Here is a 26426-nt window from a genome sequence, read left to right as displayed (position 1 = left end):
CAGTTTCTTCATCTGTAAAATGGGAATGTTAAACAACATCATTAGTTAATGGATTCAATTTGAGGGTTGCCTGAGTAAAAGACATGGCATGCACTTAGCACAGAAGTTGACACAGAGCATGCCCTCAATAAAGGTTAACTACTGTTATTATTATCACTCTTTATACTTTGCTTAGAACTCACTTATATATTTGTAGCTGTTACCATGGTGAAAGGAGACAGGAAACAGAGAGTGGTTCAATAATAAAGGTGTGGGGTTCTCCTACTATTACCTTGACTACTAGACTACTACTACTACTACTGTCGCTACTAAGATGACTAGCCAGCATGGGTTGAGCTCTTACAAATGTTGCTGCGCTAAAACTTTTACCTACATTTTGTGATTTACTCATCACAATGACACTTACAGGTAATTTCTGTTATTATCACCCACTGGTACAGATGGGAAACGGAGTGGATGAGTAATGTGGAGAAGACAGTTAGTGGGAAGAGAACACTGCTCTGCCCAGAGAGGTCTTCTTAACTGGAAGTCAGTGCAGCGTGGCCCCCATCTCACCCCCTCCCACTTGCAGGAGGCAGCTGGATCGCGCTCATCCCCCACTGCAGCGCCCCAAGCCACAGTGCCCCCTACGTTGCAAAAAAAGAAAAGCAGCATGGCGGGCATTTATGAAATGCACAGCTGGTGTGAATTATCAGTAGAAAATTTCCCCATGAGCCCCTGTCAGGACAACGTGCTAAGGAGAGCCTCAATAATCAACTAAGGCTGGGTGAGTTTTTGTCTTGTCCCAATATCTGAAGACTCCATTTAGGAATACTCACGTTTTTATAACAACCGAGGAGCCCCAGTGAGTTAAATTTTTCATAGCTATGCTTCTTGAATCTCAGCTCATACCTCCAAAGTCCGCAGCTAGATATTAAGCATGCCTGACTCCAAAAAAAGAATAAAAGATCATTGTTTTGAGGGTTTGCAGAGCAAGGAATGCCGCTTGCCATCAATTAATCTCAGGAAGTGAACTAAATGCCCAGCTACAGCAGACACACAAAAAGCTTGCCTTGAGGACAACAACCTAAAGCAAAACCACAAGTCTCTTTTCCAGCAAACCTGCTGGGAGGAAGCTGGCATTATATTTTAAAGAGCACAGTTCCCCTTGGAGGAAAATTCGAATTTTTTTGTGTGGCAGTGGGTTCAATGCTGGACTTCAGAAATTTACACTAAAGTACAAGTAACCAAACCAAACCAAACCGACAAACAAAAGGTATGAAAGGGGAAAGTTACCAAATGGTTTTAAAATTGCATCCTTTCCCTTGCTTGATTTTCAGGATCTCATTTCTCATCACATGATAAGGCCTTTCCTATCATTACAAGCGTCCCATCTAGATTGAGGCCAACTCTGCAGAAGTCTCCCTGGGAAATGGGAGGCTTGATAAAATTGGGCAATTTCTCATGCCTCTGCAGGCCTTTCACCCCAGTGGCAAAGACTGATTTTACTGAGTATCTGTTATGTCAGGCACCATAGTAAGGGTACCAGAACACTTCTGAAGCCTCCCGGTTTGCTTCAAGTATTCCTCCTGTGCTGTCCTCCTCCATAACCTCAGAGACAAACGTGGCTTTCCCCTCCTGGGAGCTCTTAACAGAAGTAAGATGCTCTTTCAGAGATAATAATTTGCACAACTATCTTATCCATTAGTCGGTGATCTTCTTCAGGGCAGGGAACTCCTATTTTCCTCTTCCACACATTTCCAGAACCCAGCAGAGGACCCAGTAAACAACCAACTACCAAGAGAAGCTGATGAATGATCTCTGATCTCCGAACATCTCTAATCATTCAACAGAAACTCCCCAGACCCTCTATGCAGACCAGAAAAAGTGTCCAGTGAGAGCCCCTTCGCCTTTGATATCTTGTAACAATTTGTTGGCGGAACAATCAAGGCTCTTGCGCTGCTTTTCCGCTTTACAGGGACAGTACTTGAAATAGGGCATCGCAATCAGAAGGGAGACTCTGTAGTATGTGTCTAACCAGTCAGGCTGCCTGGAATGTGCCTGAAGCCAGCTGCTGTAACTGCTCAGCAGACAGGACTCATGTCTGATGTACAATGCGGTCAACACAGTTGTTCTTAACAACTGTCTCGTGCTCCAGTGCCAGGGCTGAACATTTCTGTGAGAAGGGTCCCCATCACGTGAAGCTCCTCCCACTGCCCTGATTCCTGTAAGCGGTGGTTCTCGAGGCATGACCCCACACCAGCTGCCTCGGCATCACCTGGGAGCTTGAGAGAAATGCAGTTCTCCAGCCCAGCCCAGACCTACTGCATCAAGCTCTGTTTCAACAAGGTGCTCTAGGTGATTCTGATGCATGCTAAAATTTGAGGATCATTGCTGTGAAGGTTTGCCCAAATGGAGAGGCTTTGTGGTTTGAGGCAATCCTACCAAAGTTAGCAATGATTTGCAACATACGGACCGGAAGGCTATGGTTCTATTCAACGAGGCCGGGATCAGAGTGAGGCCATCGAGGGGCCTCGGTGCAAAACTGAAGGAGGAAAAAAAAAAAAAAAAACTGAAGGAGGCACCTCACCCACCCCACTGTAGTCCTGGCCCTGCTATTCCAATGGAGAATGCAGCTCCGGTGACAAAAGTGCACCCAGCTCACCTGCTCTGACTCTCGCTCTGTGACTCTCTGGAACTTGAGGGGCTGTGTGAACACTTGATAGAAATTCCTAACCTGGAAGCCATGCACATGACTCTCTCTTGCTGACGTCTACCTCCAAGAGCTAATCAGCAAATAAACAAGCATAGAAAAGCAAATGAAATATTCTTTCTTATCAAGTGCAATGCTTATAATTCGGTTTTCCACCCTCCTTGCTTCCCATCGCTTCTTCCACTGCACAGAAGACAACGTCGCAGGTAGTAACTAAGTCCTTCAGTGCAACGTTCAGGGGCAGCAGGTCACATGCGTGGGTCTCTGGCTGCACCAGCCACAGGAGACTGGAGGGGGTCTCAGGTGGTCTCCTCAAAAGGGCCCATATTTAGGTTTTCAGCGCCGTAAATGGCTCTGACTCAACGGATCTGCTTCTTTCTTGGGTGCATTTTATTTCTGGGTGAATTCTATTTCCTGCTATGTCGCAAGGATCCTGACTTCGGGATTCTGCCCTAACTCATCCTTCAAAGCTGCCTCCGCTGTCCTACGTAATGCTCGTCTCTCCTGAGATGCGGCTGCCCCCTACTCCCCACCCCCACCTCCCCCAGATGGCCAACCTTGGAGCCACCTTGAGAAAACCTTCAGGCCACTCTGGCCAAACTTTCTGTATCTCTCTACTTGCATTTTTTTTTTTTTTTTCCTGCCCAACAAGTAAACAATCAAGAACTGCTGCTCCCTAGTATGTCATCTCTTGCTAGATAGCCACCGTCCTCAGAGCAAGAAGGAAATTACTGCCTTTACGTCTGGGAGACAAGCCGGGAGAGCTGACATGTTCTTCAGTCCTGGAGGAGAGTGGACAACACGCTTCTGAAATGAGGGGACAGGATAATGACCCTCTGCTGTGTATGCAATGTGTCCAGGGGCCTGTGTCAAATCCACCAAGCCTTGGGATGATGAGACCCACCATTTCTTTCTTCTGCAGTCCCGTGAGGGCCTGTCATTTGCTATGTGTTTGTGCATTAAGAGGTGAATTTACTTAGCTAAGCTGTCCTGGCCTTCCTTCTTCATTCTGCCCAGCGAAAGAGATTGGGAGAGTGGCATTCTGTCCCCATCTCTGAGTGGGCTCAGGCCACTTTGCCATTTTCTATCACTACAACCTTTCAAGCTGGCAGTCCTAACAAAAAGACCCTGTGAGAGGTATGCGTCAAAAGGGAGAGGCTGGGACTTAACAAGCAGATGAGCTATTTCATTTAATGGTCAGTTAGGGCCCAAGAGGATAATCTGTTTTACTCCAATCATATTTCCACTCTGATTCAGAAAACAAATATCTAATGTTTCCTGGGTCTTATGACATGAAGTTCCTTTCACAGCATTCAATATCTGTTTTTAGTGCTGTCAGTTATCCTTGCTAGCCTGGCTGGGGGCTATCTCTTTGTGTAAAGCGTCCACCCGACACATCCTGGGTAAATCCTCATAGCCCGTGGTACCTTACACCAAGTCCCCTCTAGCACCTGAGGGAAGCGGCGCTACTGTCATTATGTCAGGAATGCTGTGTGTCCTTCTTGGGAAGACTGTTTAGCCCACGTCTGGTCCACTATTCTAAAGCAGACCCCGAACGGTTTGGTACCCAAAGGTACCACGGGTCTCCAGAAGGCCCTGATGGAGGGTTCTAAACCCGTCCTTATACTTTCATCAGTGATCCTCCCAAAACACAAGTTAGGGCACTGCCTCCTCAAAAACCAGCAAGGTTTTGGCCTATGACAGGAAAGGCCTTCACGACTGGGTGCCAGAATATGCTCATATTTTCAACTCCAGTTATGCAACTCTAAGAATGCCTTTCTCCAGCCACATCAAGTCACTTGCAATGGCCTGAGCACTTTCCTATTCCCCTCATCGGGCAGAAGAATGAAGCAGTAAATAATATGGGTTTGGAAACCAAACCATCTGGGTTCAAATCTTCCCAATTAGGTAAGACTTACTAGATTTACTACTCTTTATATCTCTGTGACTCAACTTCCTTATCTGTAAAATGGACGAGAGAGCAATCCCTCCTCCTGGAGCTGTAGTTAGGATTCCATGAATTAACAGGCCTAACGCTCTTGGAACGACGCCTGGCACCTAGGAAACAATGGACAAGGGTGGCTAGTGCTATTAGGCGAGAATTGTCCTCATCCTTCACAACCCAGGCTCAGCCTCCCAGACCAGAGGTGATGAGGGCACCCTCTGCTCCCACAGCCCATGCTGGTAGGTCTCTACTCTGTCCTTATTCCGTTTTGCTGTATATACTTGTCTGTCTCTCCCATCAAACCGTGAGCATTTTGAAGACATGTAACCCATGTAATTTGAAGAGTGTAATCCATCTTACTTTACACCCCTCCAAGACTTTCCACAACATCTTGAGTACGGTAGGCTCTCTCTAAACATTTCCCAGGTAAGAATTAATCTGAGGAAAGAAATAGAAGCAGGCAGCTAAAACGCATAACCTTTCGGGTTGCATGTGAGGACACAGTGTGGGAGCCTGGGCATCTCCCCCATACCATCTACCCACTGAAGACATATTCTCAGCAGCAAAAAAAGCATCTGTGAAGGTTAACTACTCGAAGGTGGTTGTGGGAAGAACCAAATGTAATAGTAACTGGGGCCGGGATTCAGGAATCCAAGGATCTCCTTCAACTGGAGTCAAAATGGTGTCCAATGAACCTTCTTTTTCCTAGAGAGTTTTTCTAGACAGATTTCACTAGAGAGTCAATGGGGTCTGGGGGGCCGCCAAATTAAGAACCCTTGACTTAGTTATTCAGAGACAAAGTTCCTGCCCTCTAGAGCCTCACAACTGAAGGAAGACACAGCTTTCCTGACAGGGCACAAACCCACTGGGTAGGGAGAACGGGGCAATAGGTGCGTGGCGATTTTAGAGGAAAACTAGGAGAGGCTCCTTAAATAATTCCCTGTTAAGAGACCAACAGGGAGATGAATAACAGGGCCCCGGTTACCTCCTCAGCCTGCTCCTTTGTGGGATTTGAAGCCAAAGGTCTCTATCATGACACACAGACCCCTGGCTTGGAGCACAGACCTCACCATTTGGCTCAGTCTGGCTGTGAGGGTTGTTTTCTGTGACAGGGTAACTACAAAACATACGGCCTCGGGATCCAGACACACAAAGTGAGGCAGTTCATCTAATGATTGCACAGAGAGTTAAGCGACACTTAAAAACCAGGGTAGACCTGCTACCGGAACAAAGGGGAGACAAAGACCATTAGTGCAGAGTCCCTGTAGCATTTCCTGCTGGCAGATGGCTTGCAAGGACCCCTCACGCAGGAGCCTGTTTTATGTGCAGAGGCCACAGTGGTAAATTAAAGCCCAGTCCAGCCCATTCTGGGCTCTCGGTTTCTCTTGGAACTGTTCCTATCACTGCCCGTAGGCCACTAAAACCTGCTCGCATTCAGAATGATTGATTCTGCTCAAGCAGCAAGCCACAAACTCATGTCGAAACACCCACTTCAAATGAGTCATTAGCCTCCTTTATGGATGTTTCAGGTCACAGGGAACAGGACCTGGGAGTCCTATCTTTCGTACAGTAGAAAGGGAGTGTTTGAAGATGTTGCAGGGGAGGACCCAGAGAAACCTCAAGGTGGTACAGGAACCCCTCTGTTTTCTGTCAGTTAGCAAGAGGGAGCTAGAAAAAATAAGCCCCGGCAACTTCACGGCCAGGGCCAGGGATTCAAACCAAACCAAATCGCCCATGGGCTCTTTGTTCTACCCAGGAAATGAAGGGTAACAGAGAGAGGGCTCAACACCCTGTCTTGGCTCCCACACCAGACAGAGTCTGTAGAGTACCTGGAACACAGAAAGTCAAGGTGAAGGAGGAGTGTCTGAGACTTTCTGACTTGTCATGGGACAGCTTGTTCCAGCTGAGCAGCAGTCGAGGTTGTCGTGGGCTGGTGGGGTAAAGTGCCCTGGTGACAGTAGCCACGGCCATAGCAGCAGCCCAAAGGCACCAACACCAGAAACCCGAGTTCTGTAGCTTGGCAAGTTTCAGCTCACCGCCTGACCCGTGTTTAGCAATTCTGATGTACCGCGGAGCAGACAGCTCCAGCCTGGGATGACTGCCTTCCGCAGCCCCTCTCCGACAGGCAATGAAAGCAAGACCCGCTTTGAAAATTCTCCCCCATCATGCAAACTGACACAGGCATGCTTTTCAAAAGCCCACAGCCAATCTGTTGATCATTACTTATTTACAAAGGCCTTCGGGCAGAAAGTCCTGTAAAAACCATACTTGTTACAGTACATACTAGCTTTTTCTGCTTGTGGAAAAAAAGTCCCCCCAAGGCTACCTCAAACCATCACTTTCTATTGCACATAAAATGTAGCGTGTAACACTAAAGTATTTAATATATAGGGTATAATATATATACAGGAAAGGCATTTGTGTAGAAGTATGTTACCCTGGATTTGGTAATTTGATGTTTTGCTGAAGGCTACGACTTAAAGAAGCTTCCACCTCGTACAGAAGACCTGTCATCTTGGTACCCAAGAGCCAACAGAAGAAAGAAGTACCCTTAAGCAGCAAAACTTTGACACAGCTTTGAAGCATATGAAAACAGTATAACTCCTCAGAATTATTATTACTCAAGATCAGAGAAATGAGCCATACTTTACATAGCAAACAAGGACAGGGAATTTGGCTCCAAAGGTTTCAGATTTTTCAGACTTCTCTTCATTTATTTATTTGCTTCTCTAAATTTAGGCAAAAGAAAGCGCCTGGGCTTTTCTCTACTTTCGATGGATAAAACTATTAGCATGAGATGAGGCGATTACCTAAAGGTGAGTAAATGGAGAGCGGATGTGAGCACGACACCTCACATCATAAAAGGGAGAGGCTTGGCAGTTGGCACATTTTATTCCTCCTCATAAACCGTAAACAAGCATGTAAATCAGCAACACCCAAGCAAGACTGAGTGAAGGGAAGGCAGAGAACTGTTAAGGAAACATTGAACAGGAAGAGAGGATGGTGACGGAAAAGGACATGGGGCTGGGTGAGACTTCTCCTGGGACCTGCGTCCTCAACCATATGAAGACGGGCTGTCCTCTCTCCATCCTAGAAAGGTGGTCATGGGGAGCCAGGAAGATGCAAATGCTTGGAGAAGGGGAGGAGGAAGAGGAGGAAATCGCTGTGATTTTTTTTAATCAATAATCAAAGGGAAGAGAGCGGCCAATGGTAATGAAAAGAAGAAACTATCGTCAAGATGGCAGGTGTTTCCATGGCAGGAACCATTTAGGGAAAGCAGTGCAAATCTGAAATCACTCCTGTTTCACTGAGGTGCTGGAGAGTTAGGATGATGGGGGAAAGAAGCATTGGGATTGGCAGATGAATCGAAGACAGAAAAAGGAAGATGAAAGATGAAGATTCCAAGAAGAGGATCCAACAGAATTCTATTGAAAATTGACTTCACTTGCCATTTCCTAGAGGAAGCTGCAGTCAAGATAGAAAGAAGAGAAGGAAGGAGGGAAGGAAAGAAGGAAGGAAGGGAGGGAGGAAGGGAGGGAGGGAGGAAGGGAGGAAGGGAGGACGGAAGGGAGGGAGGGAGGGAGAGAGGGAGGGAGGAGAGAAAGAGAAAGAGAGAGAAAAAGAGTGCACACAAGCTCTATTTCATAATTAATATTGCTTTTAGCCTGAGCAGAACTGGATTACTTTTGAACTTTGCTTTGGCAAGTCCACAGATTATTAGACTTTTTTATCAGTCAAAATCAATTAACAGAAATTTGATTTCAATCGACAGGATAAAGAGAAGGTAATCTTCAGGTTCATTTTTGATTGTGATGATACATCTCACATATGTCCTTAAGTACAGAAAACAGTCCTCGGAGAGACTCCAGCAGAAAGAGACTTGCTGGAGGCAAACTAACCACATGGGTTCCTCTGATTGGCTGCCGCTGTCATTAGTGCCACTGCTGTTTAGGAACTACACACAGACAGGACTTGGTGACAGCTCAGACTTTAAAGCCTATGTATTTTTCAAACAGCTTTTCAAACTGTTTTTCATGACAGAATTTTTTCAGCTCTATCATTAACTGCTGACAAGCTGACAGAATAAATACTTCAGCCTTTAAGAAGCCACCTAACGATCTCGTCCCCTCCTCCGCCACGAGCCTGCTGGAGAGGGGAGCCTCTGGGCCTGGCAGGGTGGGGAGGGGGCAGGGACAGGAGATGCAGCGAGAGGGGGCCCCACCGCGGGGCCCGGGCCCCTCTCCTTACCTCATCAGCTTGGGCGAGGAGCTGGGTGAGTTCCGCATGCCTCCGTTGCGCTGCTTTTTTTTGGGTGACAGTGCTGACGGCTGCTCATCTTCAACTGGAAATACAGGCAGCTCATGAGATTATGAACAGCTTGAGGGCAGACTGTGCAATACAGGCAAGATATCAAAGGACACACACGCACGGCTCAGTCACTCACTAGGAACTCATGGCCATCTCTTAGGACCCAATGACAAAGACCAATGCGTTAGTCAAAGAGGCCGGCTTAGAAAAGGTGAGAGCATCACCTCTTGACACTCCAGCGTTTGAACATGCAATTTAAACAGACTAAAACAGTGTGAAGACACCCTGCCATTAGAGAGAAAAGAAATTATAATTTATCTGTACACCAATACATGTATGTGTGTATATATACACACACACACACACACACACGTGTGTGTGTATATATATGTGTGTGTGTATATATATACATATATATATATTATATATATACATATATATATATATATGTATATATATATATATATATATATATATGTATATATATATATATATATATATGTATATATATATATAGGAACACTCCATCATTCTGCTTAGAACTTCTTTTTGGTTACTTTGTTTTGCTGGGTAACCAAATAGGTTTTCTTGTAACCAAAATCAGAAATAAAGTTGTATTTGAAGCAGCAGCATAAGAGCTGCCAGCTGGCTGCTTCTGCAAATGGACCAGTGTAACCAGGTCCTAATTCCTACATGCAGAGGAAAGAGCCTTGCAAGGAGGCAGGGATTGGAGGCCTTAACAGCCAATGTTTCAGTCAGTCAGGACTGGGAACATTGGTATGTTCTGGTTCAAGAATCCCAGCCCAACTCAGCTCTCGTCCCTCCACCTCCCAAGAGGGAGGGCCTGCGTGCATGGGATCCTTTCTTAATTCATCAAGATGGGAGGAAGGGGCTGCAAGGTTGCAGAACCAGGCCGGAGAAGAGCGCCCAAACGAAGGAGGAGGTGGCCACTGAATGCTGTCATCGCTGAGGAGGGGCAGGGGAGGAGGGCAGCAGAGGGGACTGGAAACCACAGGCTGTTGTCCAAATGTCTAAACCACAGAGATCACTAAGCGATCCAAAGTTCTGCTCACAAACAACACGGCACACTCTACTGCTTTTGCCCAAAGACACCCACTAATAAGCTTTGGAGATGTATTAGCCTGTATCACGTTTCTTTTTAAGAGAGCTGCTTGATAATTAGCAGATGCATGCCCAGCCTGTCACCCAAGGGCACCAGCAGCAAAATCCTAGTCTTCCTCTCCCCACGCCCCACAATACAGGCTAAAGCTGTAATGTCAAGAAGGAAAAATAGGATCCTCGGATTCTTATTGTTGACTGCAACACAGACGGGGAGGAAGCACCCCTGAAACTCGAAATTACACGCAGTTACCTTAAAGCTAAGAAGAGAAATATTAGCAGCGAGAACATCAAAAGAAGCTTGATATATGTTAAAGGTGTACAAGGCTGAGGTGGGGGGAGGAAATGCCATCTCAGCTACTTGATATTATCCAGGAAGACCCATATCAGAACATGCATGATATGGTACTTCCCTGAAAACCCTAAATAACATTTAGTGTGTTATGATACATGGTTCCAAAGAGATAATAATTATCCAATGACCCTCCAAATCTGTTTCAAGGTATCACTCTTGGTACACTCCTTTATTCTACGGTCAGTCTGGGGTTGTCTAACTTCTGGCTGACACAGGGAGAGGGAACAAGAATGTGGGTGGAGATGAGGGCATGACCAGAAGAAATGAAGGCAAAAAAGCACCTGCAAATGCCCACAGCCCTTACACGCTACCACTTGCTCCCCCCGTCCTGTCCCCCGAGAGGGCCAGGCTCAGGCTGTAACCATATCAGTCACTTAGGGCTCCAGGCAGGAACTATGTGGCCGGGGGGGATATCGCATCTTATCAGAAACAGAGTATCCACAGCAAATCACAAAGAGACTAAATAGCACTTAAAAGATTAAAGGAAATAAATACAAGCCACATAAATGGTATTGAAAAAAATCACTTAGAGGTGATATGCATCTCTCAGCAAGCAAACAGGCACTCTGAGCTTGACCTGCATTCATCTTCCTTTCATAGGATAGGGGGCCAGGCATCTCAGGCAATAATGGGGTAGAAAGGCAGTGAGATTGAGATTGTGAGAGAGAGAGAGAGAGAGAGAGAGAGAGAGAGAGAGAGAGAGAGAGAGAATGTGTGTGTGTGTGTAAGTGTGCTTTTGCACTTTCCCCACCTTAGGATGGGGTAGAAGTCTTGCATTGACTACCCCCATAATACAAGGTCATCTTTTAATATGGACCACTTGCAATGGTTGCACTGTGTTCAGGATGACCTAGATGAGTTGAGTAGCATGATGTACTAAATAACATGTGTGCATGTGAATTGATCTAGTAGGAGGTGGAAATTCTTTTCTTCTCTATCACACAAGCCTTCTTGTGTGATATCCAAAAAGGTCTTTTACCTAACCTAGTCTACGTGGCTAGCTTTATTCAAGGCCACCAGATGTTGCCATGGTTTTGTCTAATTATACAATGAGTCTATAGTCATTAAGTCACACTCACTGGCATTTCCGCTAGATTCTTTTTCTTAACTTTTCTTTTCCCATTTGCACTGGGCCAACGATACATAACCCTCTCCGGTTAAGTGCCCATTAACCTTGCACCTTGTCACTGTCTGTTTACCTGCAGTGATCTTCAGATGGAAGACTGGCAAGTTAATACCTGTTCGCCAGCTCCAGGGAAACACCTTGTTCTGGTGCTTAAAGTCAGGTCTCCTTCTATGCAAGGAAACGATTTATTTTCATCGCAACTCAGAAAGATCATCCATCATAATCATACTACATTTAAACTGGGATTTGTTCTCTTAAATGAAACGCATGTTCAAAGGTTTCCTCCTGCACTCATGGCCTGGAAATGCAGATCTTTTCCCTGAAGAGATGGGGGGAAATGTCTCCAGCTTAAATATACGAATGTTGTGTAATGGAGACCATTACATACGGCTTAGATCCCACAAGAGGAGCAGTGATAACTTCTGTCTCCTAAGTAGGATATAAACCATATTTAATTATTATCCTTTTATATAGATTCTATCAATTTCTGCATATTTAAAGAAAGCAGATCAAGGAAAACTTTTAGTTAAGCTATAAAATATAATTTTCATTTCATGGCTTCTGTGACTACATGAGAGGAATAAAAATGGAATTAAAAGGGAGACTTAAATTTACTTTCATGAAAGACAAGTATTGAAGGAATGGGCCGCTACCTCACGCCAACGCACGTTTCCAGGTTCGTAGTTAGCCTGGTTTCTGGCTAATTACACTACACCCCTGTCTCCAGCATTTCCACTAGAGTCGTCCTGCTGTGGTAGCCGTAGGAAGATTAGATCTTTCAAAGGAACCTGACTTGCCAGCTTCTTTAAAACACAAACAAGTTCAGGAATCCAATGTGGAATTTTTATAGGAGCTGAACTCCATCCAATCTCAGAATACTAATAAAATTCAAGGGCTTGTTTTTGCACATCCCTAAGTATAACACTTAATGTGCTGTTGTAACTTCCCAGTGCTCGCTTGTCTAATAGGCACCGAATCTAACAGTTTTACAGTTTGGGAAGACTCAGTGCTAGAAAAATGTCAGGCAAGTCTAATGAGCTTTCAGACCCCTTGGTTTGCGCTGGAATTTAATTTAAAGTTACAATGATGTTTTAACATGTTTGCTTATACTTGACTAAAGAGGATTCATTATTTCAATGACATAACCTCCAGACAATGTTCTGGGAATTGATTTAAGATGTGGTGGTAATTCCAACAGCCTTAATGCAGAGCTGAACATCTGTAACAACATTTTACTCAACTTTTCATCAGCATTCTGTTTTTAAGCAAAAGCAAGGCAACATCTTCTAGAAACACTGGCCAGAACTCTGGGCTCACTTCAAGATGATCATATACTTTACTGGATTTTTTTAAAAAGAGAAATCCCTCTCTTTATTGGCCTAGTTAGCTTGCAAACACTGTGTCAAGGTTCACCAATGCCTCTTTGTGGGTACTTCGAGTAAAATGGGGCAACAATTCCAACTTTCCTAAGTAGTCCAGTGCTAACGCATGATGGACCCAATGCTCAGCTCCAGCCTGGGGGCACATTCCTTTTTCCCTGTTTCCTCAACAGGGTTTAGGGGGGGCGATGCCCTTTGAGACTTAAAGATGAGTTTGTTGGCTGCAGTTAAAAAATAGTTCAAAGCAAATTAACTCGGAAACGTAATAAAAGGCAAACAACCCACAAACATGAGTCAACTGGCTATCTCCATTACGTTATTAATCACCACATCTGGAGAAACCCACATCTGTACACACTTAGCAGATCATTAGTAACGTCATATTCACACTGGAATCACTCAGAGTAAGAGGCATGCAAAGTGGCTTGAACGCAAATGCATCTAGCTAACGGGGCTTCCGACTGAAGTCTCGTGCAAGCTGCTAGTTTGGGGTTAGGGTAGTTTTAATGATTATTTATTGTTTTTTATGGGTTTTCTCTTTGGTATTTTGCTGCCCAGCAAGCTAAATGCATGCTGAAATCCACAGTAGTACATCTTTCTTCTCCCACTGAGCTCAGCATGTTAAAGTAGAACATGGAGGGGTGCAGTTATTAAAAATTGGGATGGATTCCAAAACTCCTTCATCTGGCTCGGTCACAAGCCGAGAATTGTGAGTTGTGTTCTTGAACTCAAATGGGTCTTTGGGATAGCGTGATCTAGCTCCAACCTTGACTGCCAAACAATAACAAGAAAAGGAAACCGAAATTAATCCTTGGTGAAATTTTTCATTAGAAAAGTTCCAAACCAGTTTTAACATTGACTAGAACCATAGTCTTAAATTAAAATGGAAGTTTCCTCCCTCACAGCTGAATTGCAGGGTCTTTCTTTTCTTTTCCCCTGATGACTTCTTGAAATTCTTTTTGCTGTGTTATGTCATCGACATCAGATGGGATAATACGTCACAGACAATCTTGTGTGTGTTATCATTTCCTCAGACATACAGAGTTCCCTTCTCCCCTATGACATACACAGGCACAGAAAACTCAGTTTTGCAGGAAGACCAGACCCATCATTCTCCTGAAACCTGCTAAAAATGCATCCTACTGAATAATCATTATAGTCCAACTCATCAACCCTCAATGTGAAACTCTCGCTTTCATCTCAAACCACTGGCTTGGTCATCCCCCTTGGCTGTGATATCGCCGCCTAACTTACATTAAATGCCAGGGGGTTGCCACTCCTAGGAAAGGGAGATGTGTAGCATCTCCTTGTATCATAGTGACATCAGTGAAAATCGGGTGTGTGTTTTCAGCCTTGCAGGATGTGAATGTTGTTTTACTGAAAACGGCAATTTATGAAATCGTTGGACTAGAGATTGAACAGTGTGCTTCCTGTTTCCTGTGGGTTTATCAAACTTCTCATCCCCCCAAGAAAAATCATGTAAGTCATAGGAGTACAGTCATTTTGCAATAAAGTAATTCACAATGGACAAAACTTCCAAGCTGAGCCAACCTCTCTCTAGTACAACTGCTTAAGACTTTCACCAGGAAATCTGGGCTAGTTAACTCCAAGGTCTTACAATGTGGCCAGGAAAGAGCAATCCCTGGGTTGCAGCACAGAACGGCACCCTTTTTACAAAGGGATGTTTCCTGTCTTACAGTGATAGACTACCAGAATCCTGGCTGTCTGTCACTCAAACCAGACCGGTGAGAGGGTATGAATATTTCCATAAGCAATGAAGGCAAAACAACAAAACAACAAGAACAAGAACAACAAATGCCAGACAAATAACCCATACTGTGAGTTCGGTCCTATAACTGCTGTAAAGGAGCACCTGACTATTGTTTTAGCATGAATCTCCCAGTGGGGAATGCCATGGGCCCATCTGTGAGGTTGTGCAGCTAAGATAAGGGTAAGACAGGCATCGCAGCCAAGTTCTACGCCTACAGGGTCAGTGGGCAGCTCGAGATCAGAACACGGGGAAGTTAAAGTGGGTATATCCTCTGAATTAGAGTTTCAGGTCTGACAACCTTGGGACAACATGTATCACCATGTGACTTTGAGGTATTATTGATAAAATCAATCCAAAAAAAAAAAAAAAGCTTACTTGTTTTGAAAGATCATGGTGAATATTAATACACAGATAATTAAAAAATGAAGGTTGCTCCCTATCAAAAGCAATGCCAACAATAATAATAATATCACCAACACAATATATATATAAAACTATAACTGAACCATCACTTTACCATATACATTATCAGGCAGGGTAATTTCACAACTTCTAGCTGAGAAACAGCAAATGCATTTATTTGGAAAACCTAGAGGATGTAGGCAGGAAACAACAACGACCTGTTATTATGTAAAATGAGGATGGAAAGAATCGCCAAGCTGCCAGAGCCCAGGCACAGGGAGAAGCACCCCACGGTAGGCTGAAGGGGCAGGGGAGGGGAGGCTTGTTGGAGGTTTTTCCTTTCTGGCTTTTGTGGAGCTAACAGGAGAATGGGGAGGGAGACTTTAAGGAACAATAGGTTATGTAGAAGTTAATCACAGGGTATATTTCTGGCTCTGTTCACTGCCTAGGAAACCTGAATTGTGTAAGTTTGAGTCCATCAACACAGAGTAATGAGAGAATTCAGCTCCTGCATGGGAGAGAGAAGAAATACGCTACAAATATATGAACAGAATCCACATGACCTGGATTGCAATGTTCTCTACAGAAATACTGTGGCCTAACAGATCTTCGAGAATCAAATTTGGTGGATTAGATGTACCTGCTGTACTCACACACCCCATCCCAGACCATAGCCTCATGTTCTATATGTATCCTGGATAGAGTCCAACATTCATCAAAATCCCCTGTATCTGGAATCTTAGCTAAAATATCTTTACTAAAAACTTGAGCTGTCATTATAACCTGCCCAATGCTCTTGCCCTGCTCAGTATGTGGTAGAAAAGTCCTTTTGAAGATCTGGTTGCCTTTGGTTCTTTTCTTTCTTCTTTTCTTAGAACAGACTGTCTCCATCACCTCAAGGGCAAAGAAGAGTCTCAAGCAAAGATCACTCGGTATTAGCTTCTCAGAGATGAGACACAGAAAAGAACAAGGGAAATCTAAAAGCGAATACACAATGGAAATGAGAAATGCAAGAATTTCTTTGACTTATCGTTATGGAGTTTGGAGATTGGGAAGGCAGTAGAAGAAAACTTCTACTTTGAATCAAACAGAAAAAAATTGTACAAGAGTTCAACCCAAACAGCCTCTCCTCAACTTTCCTTTCCTTCTCTCCTTCTGCCCTACCCTCAACACCAACAAGATGGCAAAGACTTTGAGGCCAAAAAGCGTACCTGACTCCTTCTCGTAGCCCTGACACACGCAGTACATGTTTGTGGGGCTGAGTTGCAGAATAGGGATGAAATCTGCCAAGTTCCTGGCACCAACAGCTGCCTTCTTTCTTTTTATATTTCTCAAGTTCCGGGATCAGCAAACTATACTCTGGAAACATATCTCTGTAAAGCTTATGAGCTAAAAATAGTTTTTACATTTTTAAATGGTTAGGGCGAAAAAATCTAAGATGAATAATATTTCGTAACACATTGAAATGATATGAAATTCAAATTGCAGTGGCTCTAAAGAAAGTTTCTCATAACATGGCCACAGTCGTTTGTTTACCTGGCATCTATGGCTGCTTCCACTCTACAACGCGGAGTCGAATAATTGCGATTGCGACCGTGAAGCCCACAAAGTGTAACATATTTACTAGCTGGTCCTTGATAGCCAAGGCTTGCTGAGGTATGTATCAGCAAACCTTGGCTATCTCATGTACCTTCTCACATTGCCCTAGCTTTCCAGTTTTCAAAAAGAACAATGCTCTCCCCCGTCTGCTGAGCCAGCCAGACAATAAAAGCAACACACACGGAACTCACTTTAAGTGCACAGCTGTGGGGAATTCGGGAGGGATGGAGGTAGTTCAGAGACTTGAACGTCCTTCCCACCCAACCTGCTATTTGTCCTGCAGAACCCCTTGTACTGGGGGAGACCAGTCAGGTGAGTTTCCCGTTTTCCAATGCAAGCTAAGTTAGATTCATCCACTGTGCACGTCGATAATGAAGGCAAACCACATCCACCATGAGCAATTCCTTGGAGCTGTCAGTGTGTGCTCCAAGCCCACCGAGCAAGAGCCCATCCAAGACAAAAGATTAAACATTAGACTAGATCTGTTGAAAATATACAGTGTCAACCTTTCCCCAGTTAGCTCAGAGCGATATATAGATGATTATTTCAACCGTCAGCTGCCGCATAGATTTAAAGCCCTGTACAGTAACTCCTGGATTCATCTGCCCCTTGTCAAACTTGCACAGCTTTACTTGGAGGATACATGGTGTGGCAGTTTCACTGTGAATCCAGAATGATCCAGACGGCTGCTGTCTTTTTGTTAACAGGAAGCCAAACTGATGAGTTTGTAATGCATTTCTTATCAAAGGTAGTTTCAGAAAAGAAAATGTGCCCCATCAGTTTGGCTAGAATTTCACATAGACTAGATTATGGGCTTAATCAGAACATCTCTGAGATTTTCTTGAGGAAATAGATAATTCTGCATCCATCCCATGCAAATCACTTTATGGCAATGAATGATGTATTTATGAATTTATAATTATCCTTGAGTTTTCCCCCTCCCGCAGTATACTTAATAAAAATCATCGCTAGAGCCTACAAAGCAATGGTTCTTAATAGATACAAGCATGCTAATATAGTTTTTAAAGTTAATGCTGATCTTTTTGAGCTGTGTGTCTAAAATGATCATTGTGAATAAAGGGATTGTAATTTTCAACTCATATGTTTAACAAAGACAAAATGGACTGTAATGGAATTTATGGAGCCTGTAAAGGAACTCTCTAATATAGTTTGTTATCAAATAGATTTGGATTTACTGGAGGACAAATTGGGTCCCTCTGAAATGTATCAAGAGAAAATGCCTGTAAGGTACCGAACAGTGTTCCTGGTGCACATCAAGTGCTCACATAGATGGCAGAGGTGCCATTTGTTATTCTAACCCCTACTGACTTGTGAAATTCCGTACTTAATTGCCAGCATTAAAATCGCTATTTATCCTGTCTTTATTTTAAATTCTGACATTATATTCATCATGGATATTTTTTGCATTTTGATTTTTTAAAAAACTACTGCATTGAACTATTATTTTTCTTGATGACTGAGGTTTTTGGTGCCCCTTAAATTTGGTGCCCAAAGCAAGTGCCTCGTTCTTCCCACTCTGGTCCCAGCCCTGCCTTGTCCATTTCTCAAGGGTGTTCTAGGTGCTGGTTCTGCCACCCTGCCTGTCATTAAAGAGAAGTTACCTTAGTTTGTCTCTGCATGTGTGTCTATATGCTCCCTTGTTCCAAACTGGACAAGGCAAATATAAAACATGAATTATTCTTTTGATCACTTCATGCTGTTTGCATGAGATTGCTCAGGAAAATCTTTGCAAGAAAGGCTTCCTGGTGGATTTACAAATTGTCAGACATCCGAAGGAGTGGAGAAAAGATCATGCTGCCTCAGGAATCTGAGATTTGCCACCAGCCCAGGGTGAGAAACAGAAGAGAGAGAAAGGGTCAGGTCTCTCCCGGACTTAATTTCACAGCTCACATCAAATTCTCCTGCTGAACACAATATTGATTTACATTTCCACTTTGGGGTAAAAGTTTTTATTTGCTTATATGTGTTGACTGAATTGTTACCTTCCTTCTCTTTTTGTTTTTCTTCCCCCTAAACAGCTTCAAATAAACATGACTGGCAGAAAATGTCAATCATATTTTCATTTCCATTGTCACTTTGCTGTTTACGTTTTTAGAATTAATGCTTGCCCCAATGATTCTATTTGAAGATCAGCCTAGAATCTAATTGTGTGTATGTGAAATTGTTTTAAGACGCTATACAGATAAGGACCATTATTATTATTAATATCATTATTATTATCGGCTCATCCATAAACACCATATCTGCCATTGAGCCAGTTTTGTCAAGAGCCCCCTAGCATTCTAATATGTATTCCAGATGGTCGCACTGATACTTTCTCTGAAACTCAGATAAAGGTAAAATGCGTGGGTTTTTAGTGCAACCCAAGTGTACTGCATGGCCCGATGAAGAATGTCCTGTCAGAACACTTTAGAAATACTGTATGCTTTTAACCTTGGGAGGTAAGGACCAGTCTGGATTATGATTTTACACTAAACACAGCATTTAGTATATTTCTTAAGGGCACAGTCACCTTCTAAAGATGTTCTCAAACTATAAAATCATTATCTGTATTCTACTATAATTTATCTTCAGACATAGTCTCTGCAACATTTTAAAATGCTAGTGCACGGTGGGGCCCTTGCTGGTCAACACAGTTAGAGAACATGGTATGGAATGCAGAAGCAGGGCCGGACAAGGTTTAGGGGTGAGCAGACCTCACCCTCTTTGGGCTCAAGGCTATACTAATATGCAGACCCAGAAGCACCCAGGTCTGGTGACTTCTAATCCACATCATTTGCTGTCAGAATTCTGCCCGTGAGGATAGCATGAGGATATGGGCTTCTAGAGTCAGGGCAACCGTCCAAGTTCTAGCTCCAACTCTCATTAGAGCTCTGATCTCAGCCAAGTTACTCAACACCCTAATGTCACAAGATCCCTGCTGGACAGATGAGGACACCAAGATCTGGAGATGCTGTGGGATAAATGAAGATAACCAGCAGCCACATGTTGACAATCTGAGGACAAATACTGTCTTGGTGTGCTCTGCTTGACACCACCCTGCCACTGCTCCATCGGATCTTATATGCAGGACAATCTTTAAGTCTGAAGATTATCCATAAAAATCTGGGTTTCTCACTTCTGTCTTAAAACCTTGCAGAAGACTAGGCTCCCATTCCAGGAAGGGAACTGTCTCAGGGGACATGAGCTTACCAGCTGCTAAAATAGCCCCAGGCTGCCTCCTGGACCCCCCCCCCCCCAGTCATATGGCAGCTACCCCATGATAGCATCTCTGGCTCTGATTCCAATGGCACTCACGTGTGCTACCCCTGAGATGAGGATTGTCAGGCTGGAAGATTCCTCTACATACGTCAACTCATATTGAGCTGCGGTGAGGGTAGCGGTTAAGCACCCAGGCCTTGAAACCTGTGGGCTGTTAGGTCTGAACCTGGGTATTTGGCAAATTGCCTAAGTTCATTTTTCTCACCTATAAGATGGGAATAATCAGAGTACTTTCCCCAGAGGGTTGTTGTGAGGATAGAGTGAAAAAAGTGAAAGAAAAGAGAATAGATTGAAAAGTGCTTAGAAGAGTTCCTGGTAGGCTCTTGATAAATGTTACCCATCATTATCTTGGCTTTGAGAAATCAAAACAATTAGAGCTCTCTGTCATCGGATCCTTCTCCACGGTGCCAATCTGCTTTCTTTTGACTTTGTTCTACTCAAACGGGTTCACTATCTCTCCTCTGCCCCAAGCAACTGACCCGGTATCCAGGCGCTAGAATGGGGTGAGATTCACCACCCCCATCCCCGTTCTCTGCATCCTGTTTGATGGTCACCTTTGTCCCATGTTGCATATGGTCCCAAGGAACTGCTCGGATCAAAATAATTAGGCTATGCCAAGTGCCATAAAAACAAGAAAAGCCAGAAAATGTTTAAATGGGCCTCAACTGAAGAAGGCTGGGACCGTTCAGAGCAATAACAAATGAAAGTCAGACAGAAATGTGGAGAAACCCCACTGTTCCCTCTAAATTACAGGAAATTCATGCTGCCTGCTTGTGAGGGGCTTTTTCCCTTCAGTTTCTGGTGGGAGGTCATGGGGTTGGGGCATGTACTTGGGAGGTGATGGGAGGGGCAGGGGGATGATGGGATAGAGGGGTAGCAACTCCTCTCTTCCTTCCAACCAGATCTTCCTTTTTCCTCCCTACTCTATCCACCCATCAAGAGACCCATCCACCCATCAAGAGACAGGTTAGCCTGCTTCTTCGGGAAGCCTTCCCAGATGACTGTAGCAAGGTGGAATCCCTGCTTTCTTTAAAGTACCTTGGCACTTCTCATCTCACACCCCTCTGACATCTCATTTTTCTTGCATTATCATTTGCTTTCCATTTCCACGTGTCCTCCCCAACTAGACTTAAAAGTTCCTTTACGTGTTCTCCCCACCTCCGAATCTCTCAATGGTGCTGAGCCCTTAGTAAAGTTCCTAAGAAATAGTTCCTAGCTGCCAGAGAGGTGGCATTGCAGAGGGAAAAAGCACAGCCTAGTAGTGAGGAGCTCTAGGGTCTAGTCCCGGCTTAGATCAAATGTGTGGCCTTGGCAAGACTCTTCCCCTTCTGGAGGATTGGCATTAATTAAGCATAGGAGTTTTTCAGCTCTGCTCTGTAATGGTTCTGGGCTTAATGCTCTCTTCTGTTACTTGACAGATACCATAGGAACCAGCCATGGACTGAAGGCCTCATAACCCTACAGCCACAAGTAATTATCCAGAACTTCCTACCACACTCAACCCCAAAGCACTACCAAATAGGAAAAGCAGGATTCCCGGTCCAAGGAAAGTGTGGTCCAGCTCAGTGGTTCTCAACTCTGCCTTTCTATAAAATGGACTGGAGAACTCTACAGAACACTAGACCAATTCAACACAAATCCTGAGGGGCTAGGGGCTGGGCATTGCTTTTTCTTTTTTTCCAAAACTCTTTTTAACGATGCACAATAAAAGAGAACCACAAGGCTAGCTGGAGAAATGAGACAACTGCGTTAAAGATGCATGTATATCTATATAAAATTCACAAGTTATATGAAATAACAGTATGAAAAGTGTTGCATGATAATGTCAGGTGAGGGCTAAATGAAATGTCGTAGATAATAAGTGCTAGTAGGCCTGGGTGGTTAGGGAAAATAAGACTGGAAACAAGAGTTGGATGGAGAGAGATGTCAGCCTTATTCACCTGCGTATCCCCAGAACCAAACATAGGGCCTGGCGTGCTGGGGCCCTTAAGCCATGATGCTGAATAAACTGGGGGGGGCAGCAAAGGGTGGGAAGGGCATGCTAGGTGGGGTGGGGGGCAGCTGGAGCAAAGGCAAGGAGGTGGGGAGGCACTAAGCTCAGGAACTATAAGAAAAGCAGTTTGGCTGGAGCAGGAAGGTTTATTTGAGGGCATAGCTGGGGGATATAGGGGGCAGATACTGTAAAGCTTTAAACTCCAGATGGCAGAATTTGGATAATTCTTGGTAATAATCTGAATCTTCTGAAAGTTATTTTTCCTTAGATTTCAATACTCAGATTCAGAGAGGACAGTGGGTGGTTTGCATCTTGGAAAAGTCTATCAGAAATCCCCCTAACTCAGCCCACTTCCTTTCTGGCCACTTCAAAGTTATAAGGGTCCAAGATAAGATGCACACATATGTGCATGGTACTAATAAGGAGGAGGACGCTGGCAAGGTTCCAGTTCCATTGGAGGTCTCGGTTTTATTCTAGAGAGTATATTTGCCAGGAAAATAAAGTTTTTTAATGCCTGGGAAAGGGGTCTGTGAAACTCACAAGGCTGCTTCTTCATAGCCCAGCCAGGTAAATCCAACCTTTACACTGGGATGGTTATTTCCTGTCTTCAACTACTCACGTTGATCCCACCCCCTATAAAGAGAACTGGAAGGGAAGCTGTCAGCGTTTGGCTTTAACAAGAAAACTGATTGCAGTCAATACTTCAAAAAACATTTTCAACAAAACCAGTGCTTCCAAGTGGATTCACCGAGAAGGAATGTTCACCCGCCAATCCCTCTACTCCTTGATTTCACCTAACCAATAACATTTCAGGATTTTCTCTGTCAAAAGCATATAAATGGGGGCTTCCCTGGTGGCGCAGTGGTTGAGAATCTGCCTGCCAATGCAGGGGACACGGGTTCGAGCCCTGGTCTGGGAAGATCCCGCATGCCGCGGAGCGACTAGGCCCGTGAGCCACAACTACTGAGCCTGCGCGTCTGGAGCCTGTGCTCCCCAACAATAGAGGCCGCGATAGTGAGAGGCCCACGCACCGCGATGAAGAGTGGCCCCCACTTGCCGCAACTAGAGAAAGCCCTCGCACAGAAACGAAGACCCAACACAGCCAAAATAATAATAATAATAATAATAATAATAATAATTTTTTAAAAAAAAGCATATAAATGAATAAAATAAGAACGTACATGATGTCATCTGGATCCTTAACCTACACCCCTTAGCCCAGTATGCTTAGAAAAAGTTTTAAAAAAAAAACTCAAAAGAGAAAATTCCTATTGGATACCCAAAATTAATGGTTTGGAAATTTTAACTTACAAAAAGAGTAAAATATTTGCACCCAAATTTCTTTATGGTCTGATAGGTAGCATTTAACAATTAAGAAAGTAAACATATATGGAATCTAAGGAAAAAAAAAAAAAAAAAAGGTCATGAAGAACCTAGTGGCAAGATGGGAATAAAGACACAGACCTAGAGAATGGACTTGAGGATATGTGGAGGGGGAGGGGTGAGATGTGACAGGGTGAGAGAGTGTCATGGACATATATACACTACTAAATGTAAAATAGATAGCTAGTGGGAAGCAGCCGCATAGCACAGGGAGATCAGCTCGGTGCTCTGTGACCACCTAGAGGGGTGGGATAAGGAGGGTGGGAGGGAGGGAGATGCAAGAGGGAAGAGATATGGGAACATATGTATATGTATAACTGATTCACTTTGTTATAAAGCAGAAACTAACACACCATTGTAAAGCAATTATACTTCAATAAAGATGTTTAAAAAAAAAAAGACAAAAAAAAAAAAAGAAAGTAAACAAATATAGGAGTCATCTTAGAATGTATTTTAATTCTCCCCTTTCATAACCTCAGCAAATCCATTGTCTCCTAAACAGGCCATGTTTATAATCAAACACCCTGTTTAAAAGCAGTACTGTAGGTTAAAGGAAAAAAAAAAAAAAACAACTTAGTAAAAAGATGTAGTTGTGTCTTTAAAGAAATTTAAAAGATTGAAGAATAACCTGTGTGTGGATGAAAAAATAAATAAATAAAAGTAAGTATTGCTTGTATATTTGTTTTTTTTTCACTCATTGTTGCCCAAATTGACAAGCTGATCATTCTTTGTGTGGATAACCTTATCGGAAAAGAAAAAAAAAAAAAAAAAACCCAAAAACCTCTGATCCTGTTTGTCAGAAATTTAGTTCTGGCCTAAGGAGAAAAGCAACCTTCTTTGGTTAACTTGGATTCTAAAGTAATTCTTGATGAAAGAGCATTACATTAAAATTATTTTTATATAGCACACTAATCCAGTACAAAAGCCCCCTTCATAAAAATGTCCCTCGTTATCCTGGTATGGAATGAAGCCTAGGGAATTAATCTGTATAAATAAACAGTAGTTAAAAATGCGACTTGCCACATAACAATGATCAGATGGCAGAGGTAATCCAGTCTTAGGGGTGAGATTCTGGTATTGTGCAGTTACCTTTTTAAAACAGTAACATTTATTTAACTAGGACTTGTTCCAAATGAGCATTAAATCAAGCAAGTTGAATTTAAGGAAATCTGAGCAATTAAAAGGTGTTGTCTTATTGGAGAACTATCTCCTCAACAAACAAACAAATGAACATAGCTTTAGACATTCATTGTAGAGAACTAAAGGAGAGAGAATCTGGAAAAGAAAAAGCAGAGAGTAGAGCTGGGGGTAGGACCTAGACTAGTCCAGGTAGACGGTTTCATTTATAGAAGAGCAGCGCCACCTGCCGGTAGATTCGCATTTCGAGGCCCTCTGCAGTTTGCTGGCTATCATCTATCTTGCAATCTTTGCATAAATATACAGCAGTATTTCTCAGCTGCTGTTATACATAAGAATTTTATTACCAGTCGGCAGATTTCTAACACACTGGTTGCAGTTTAATAATGCTCTATTACCTGAAGTATGGTTATATAAAAACCTAGAATGTTAACTGTTGATAAACCGATTCTAATACGTAAAGTACTATAAGTCACCCAGTAAATATCCAAATAAATCAAAAGGGATAGCTCTTTTTCCTCCAACAACATGTTATTAAACACCTCAATTTGATCGCTTACATAAAAAAAATGTTCATACATTTCGATGTACTAAGAAATCAGGAAACGCGCATTATAGTCTTACCAACTGAGAGCTTTCCCTTCATTTACAGTTTAGAGGAAGGTGTTTCTGCAGAGAATATTTCTCCCTGTCTTTAAAAACTGTACTTGAACCAAGGTGTCATTTAGGGAATTTTCTCATATAACAAAACCTGAGTTATAAATAACTAAGATTACATCTATAAAATGTTATAGTTTTTAAATGGCAGTAGAGGAGCCATGGAGCATATAAGTCACTGATAGAGTGAGCAAAGAAACAGTAGCTGTCATTTTTTCAGAAAAAGATCACACAAACTCGATAGCAAAGGAACACAATAAAAGGAAGAACAGGAGTGTGATAGGTGACTCTGATTATATCTGCAAAGGAAACTGTGAAATAAATTAACACCCAAGCACCCAGGAAAGGCATACCGTAGCTTCACTGCAAGTGATCGTTATGCAACAGAGAAGGCTGGTGATTTCGTAAGAACAGAAACAAGGCGTCGGCCGCGAAATCTGGTGGTGGTAACTAATGACCATACTACCGACAACTCTGATTTGATCTCTAACAGAAAAAAATGAAAAAGCATTCTGTAGGATAGATGTATACAACAGGAATCGGATTTTTCATTTGAAACGAATAAACCACAAATGGGATCAAAGGGCCCGGTAAGTGAAAAATGACAGTTCCTATGTGGCCCTGATTTGATCTCAAGCAAAACGACCACGCTGATAAGAGCTTAAGAAGAAGGTAGGGCCGTTCTTGGATTGTTATTGGAAGCGGGTGAGTGCCACTGTCCATTCAGCTGATGGGAAGCCCACTCTTATTTCAAGAAGTTATTGAGATTTAATCTCTAACAAGTACAATGAAAAAGATTGCTCATGCAGCAACCAAAGGGTCATCCCTTAAAACACACACACACACACACACACATACGCACACTCCATTTTGTTATTTCTGATGGAAACTGTGGAATCCCTTTACATTCCGTTCTTCCACCTAAGTTGGCTAAGGCATACGTGTTAAGAGAATCAAAGGTCAGAGTGCTTCCTGTAAACCCAAAGCATCTCCAGTTACTTATCACATGGGACTTGAAGAGGAGGGACTCAAGCATGGGCAGAGAGCATCTCATCTCCCACCTCAGCTGGTTCCGACTTGTGTGGAGAGACAGGGTTGCCAGGAGCAAGTTCAGGCAGATGCAGAGGGTGTGGGGGACTCTGGGAGCTTAGGGCTGTCGAGATTTGAGCTGGGGGCTTGCCCTGCCGCAACATAACTCCCAGTGGGTCAGCCAGTGTATTAGCACAGCAAGAGAAGGTCCCCGCAGCTGTCTGGGGTCTGAGTGATGAAAGATGCAAG

The 26426-nt window shown here is 43.4% G+C and overlaps 2 protein-coding genes across 10 annotated transcripts in view; one reads left to right on the top strand and one right to left on the bottom strand.

Annotated features, from left to right (window-relative positions):
• KCNMA1 (potassium calcium-activated channel subfamily M alpha 1) overlaps nt 1-26426 on the bottom strand; it is a 786057-nt gene that overhangs the window by 90368 nt on the left and 669263 nt on the right. For 7 of the 9 annotated variants that reach the window (XM_059899168.1, XM_059899179.1, XM_059899177.1 and 4 more), the window contains one exon: nt 8886-8979. The exons of 1 other annotated variant lie outside the window; for it this stretch is intronic. In XM_059899168.1, the coding sequence (XP_059755151.1) occupies nt 8886-8979 (94 nt within the window). Of the gene's footprint in view, nt 1-8885; nt 8996-13621; nt 13696-26426 lie in introns of all 9 variants that reach the window. One more of the 9 variants, XM_059899180.1, reaches the window with a different exon arrangement.
• LRMDA (leucine rich melanocyte differentiation associated) overlaps nt 1-26426 on the top strand; it is a 1782822-nt gene that overhangs the window by 1586980 nt on the left and 169416 nt on the right. The gene's annotated exons all lie outside the window — the stretch shown is intronic.

The sequence above is a fragment of the Balaenoptera ricei genome, chromosome 16, assembly GCF_028023285.1.
Source record: "Balaenoptera ricei isolate mBalRic1 chromosome 16, mBalRic1.hap2, whole genome shotgun sequence".
NCBI lineage: Eukaryota > Metazoa > Chordata > Mammalia > Artiodactyla > Balaenopteridae > Balaenoptera > Balaenoptera ricei.
Note: the sequence above shows the minus strand (reverse complement) of the source record. Positions and strands in the feature narration are given on the sequence as shown.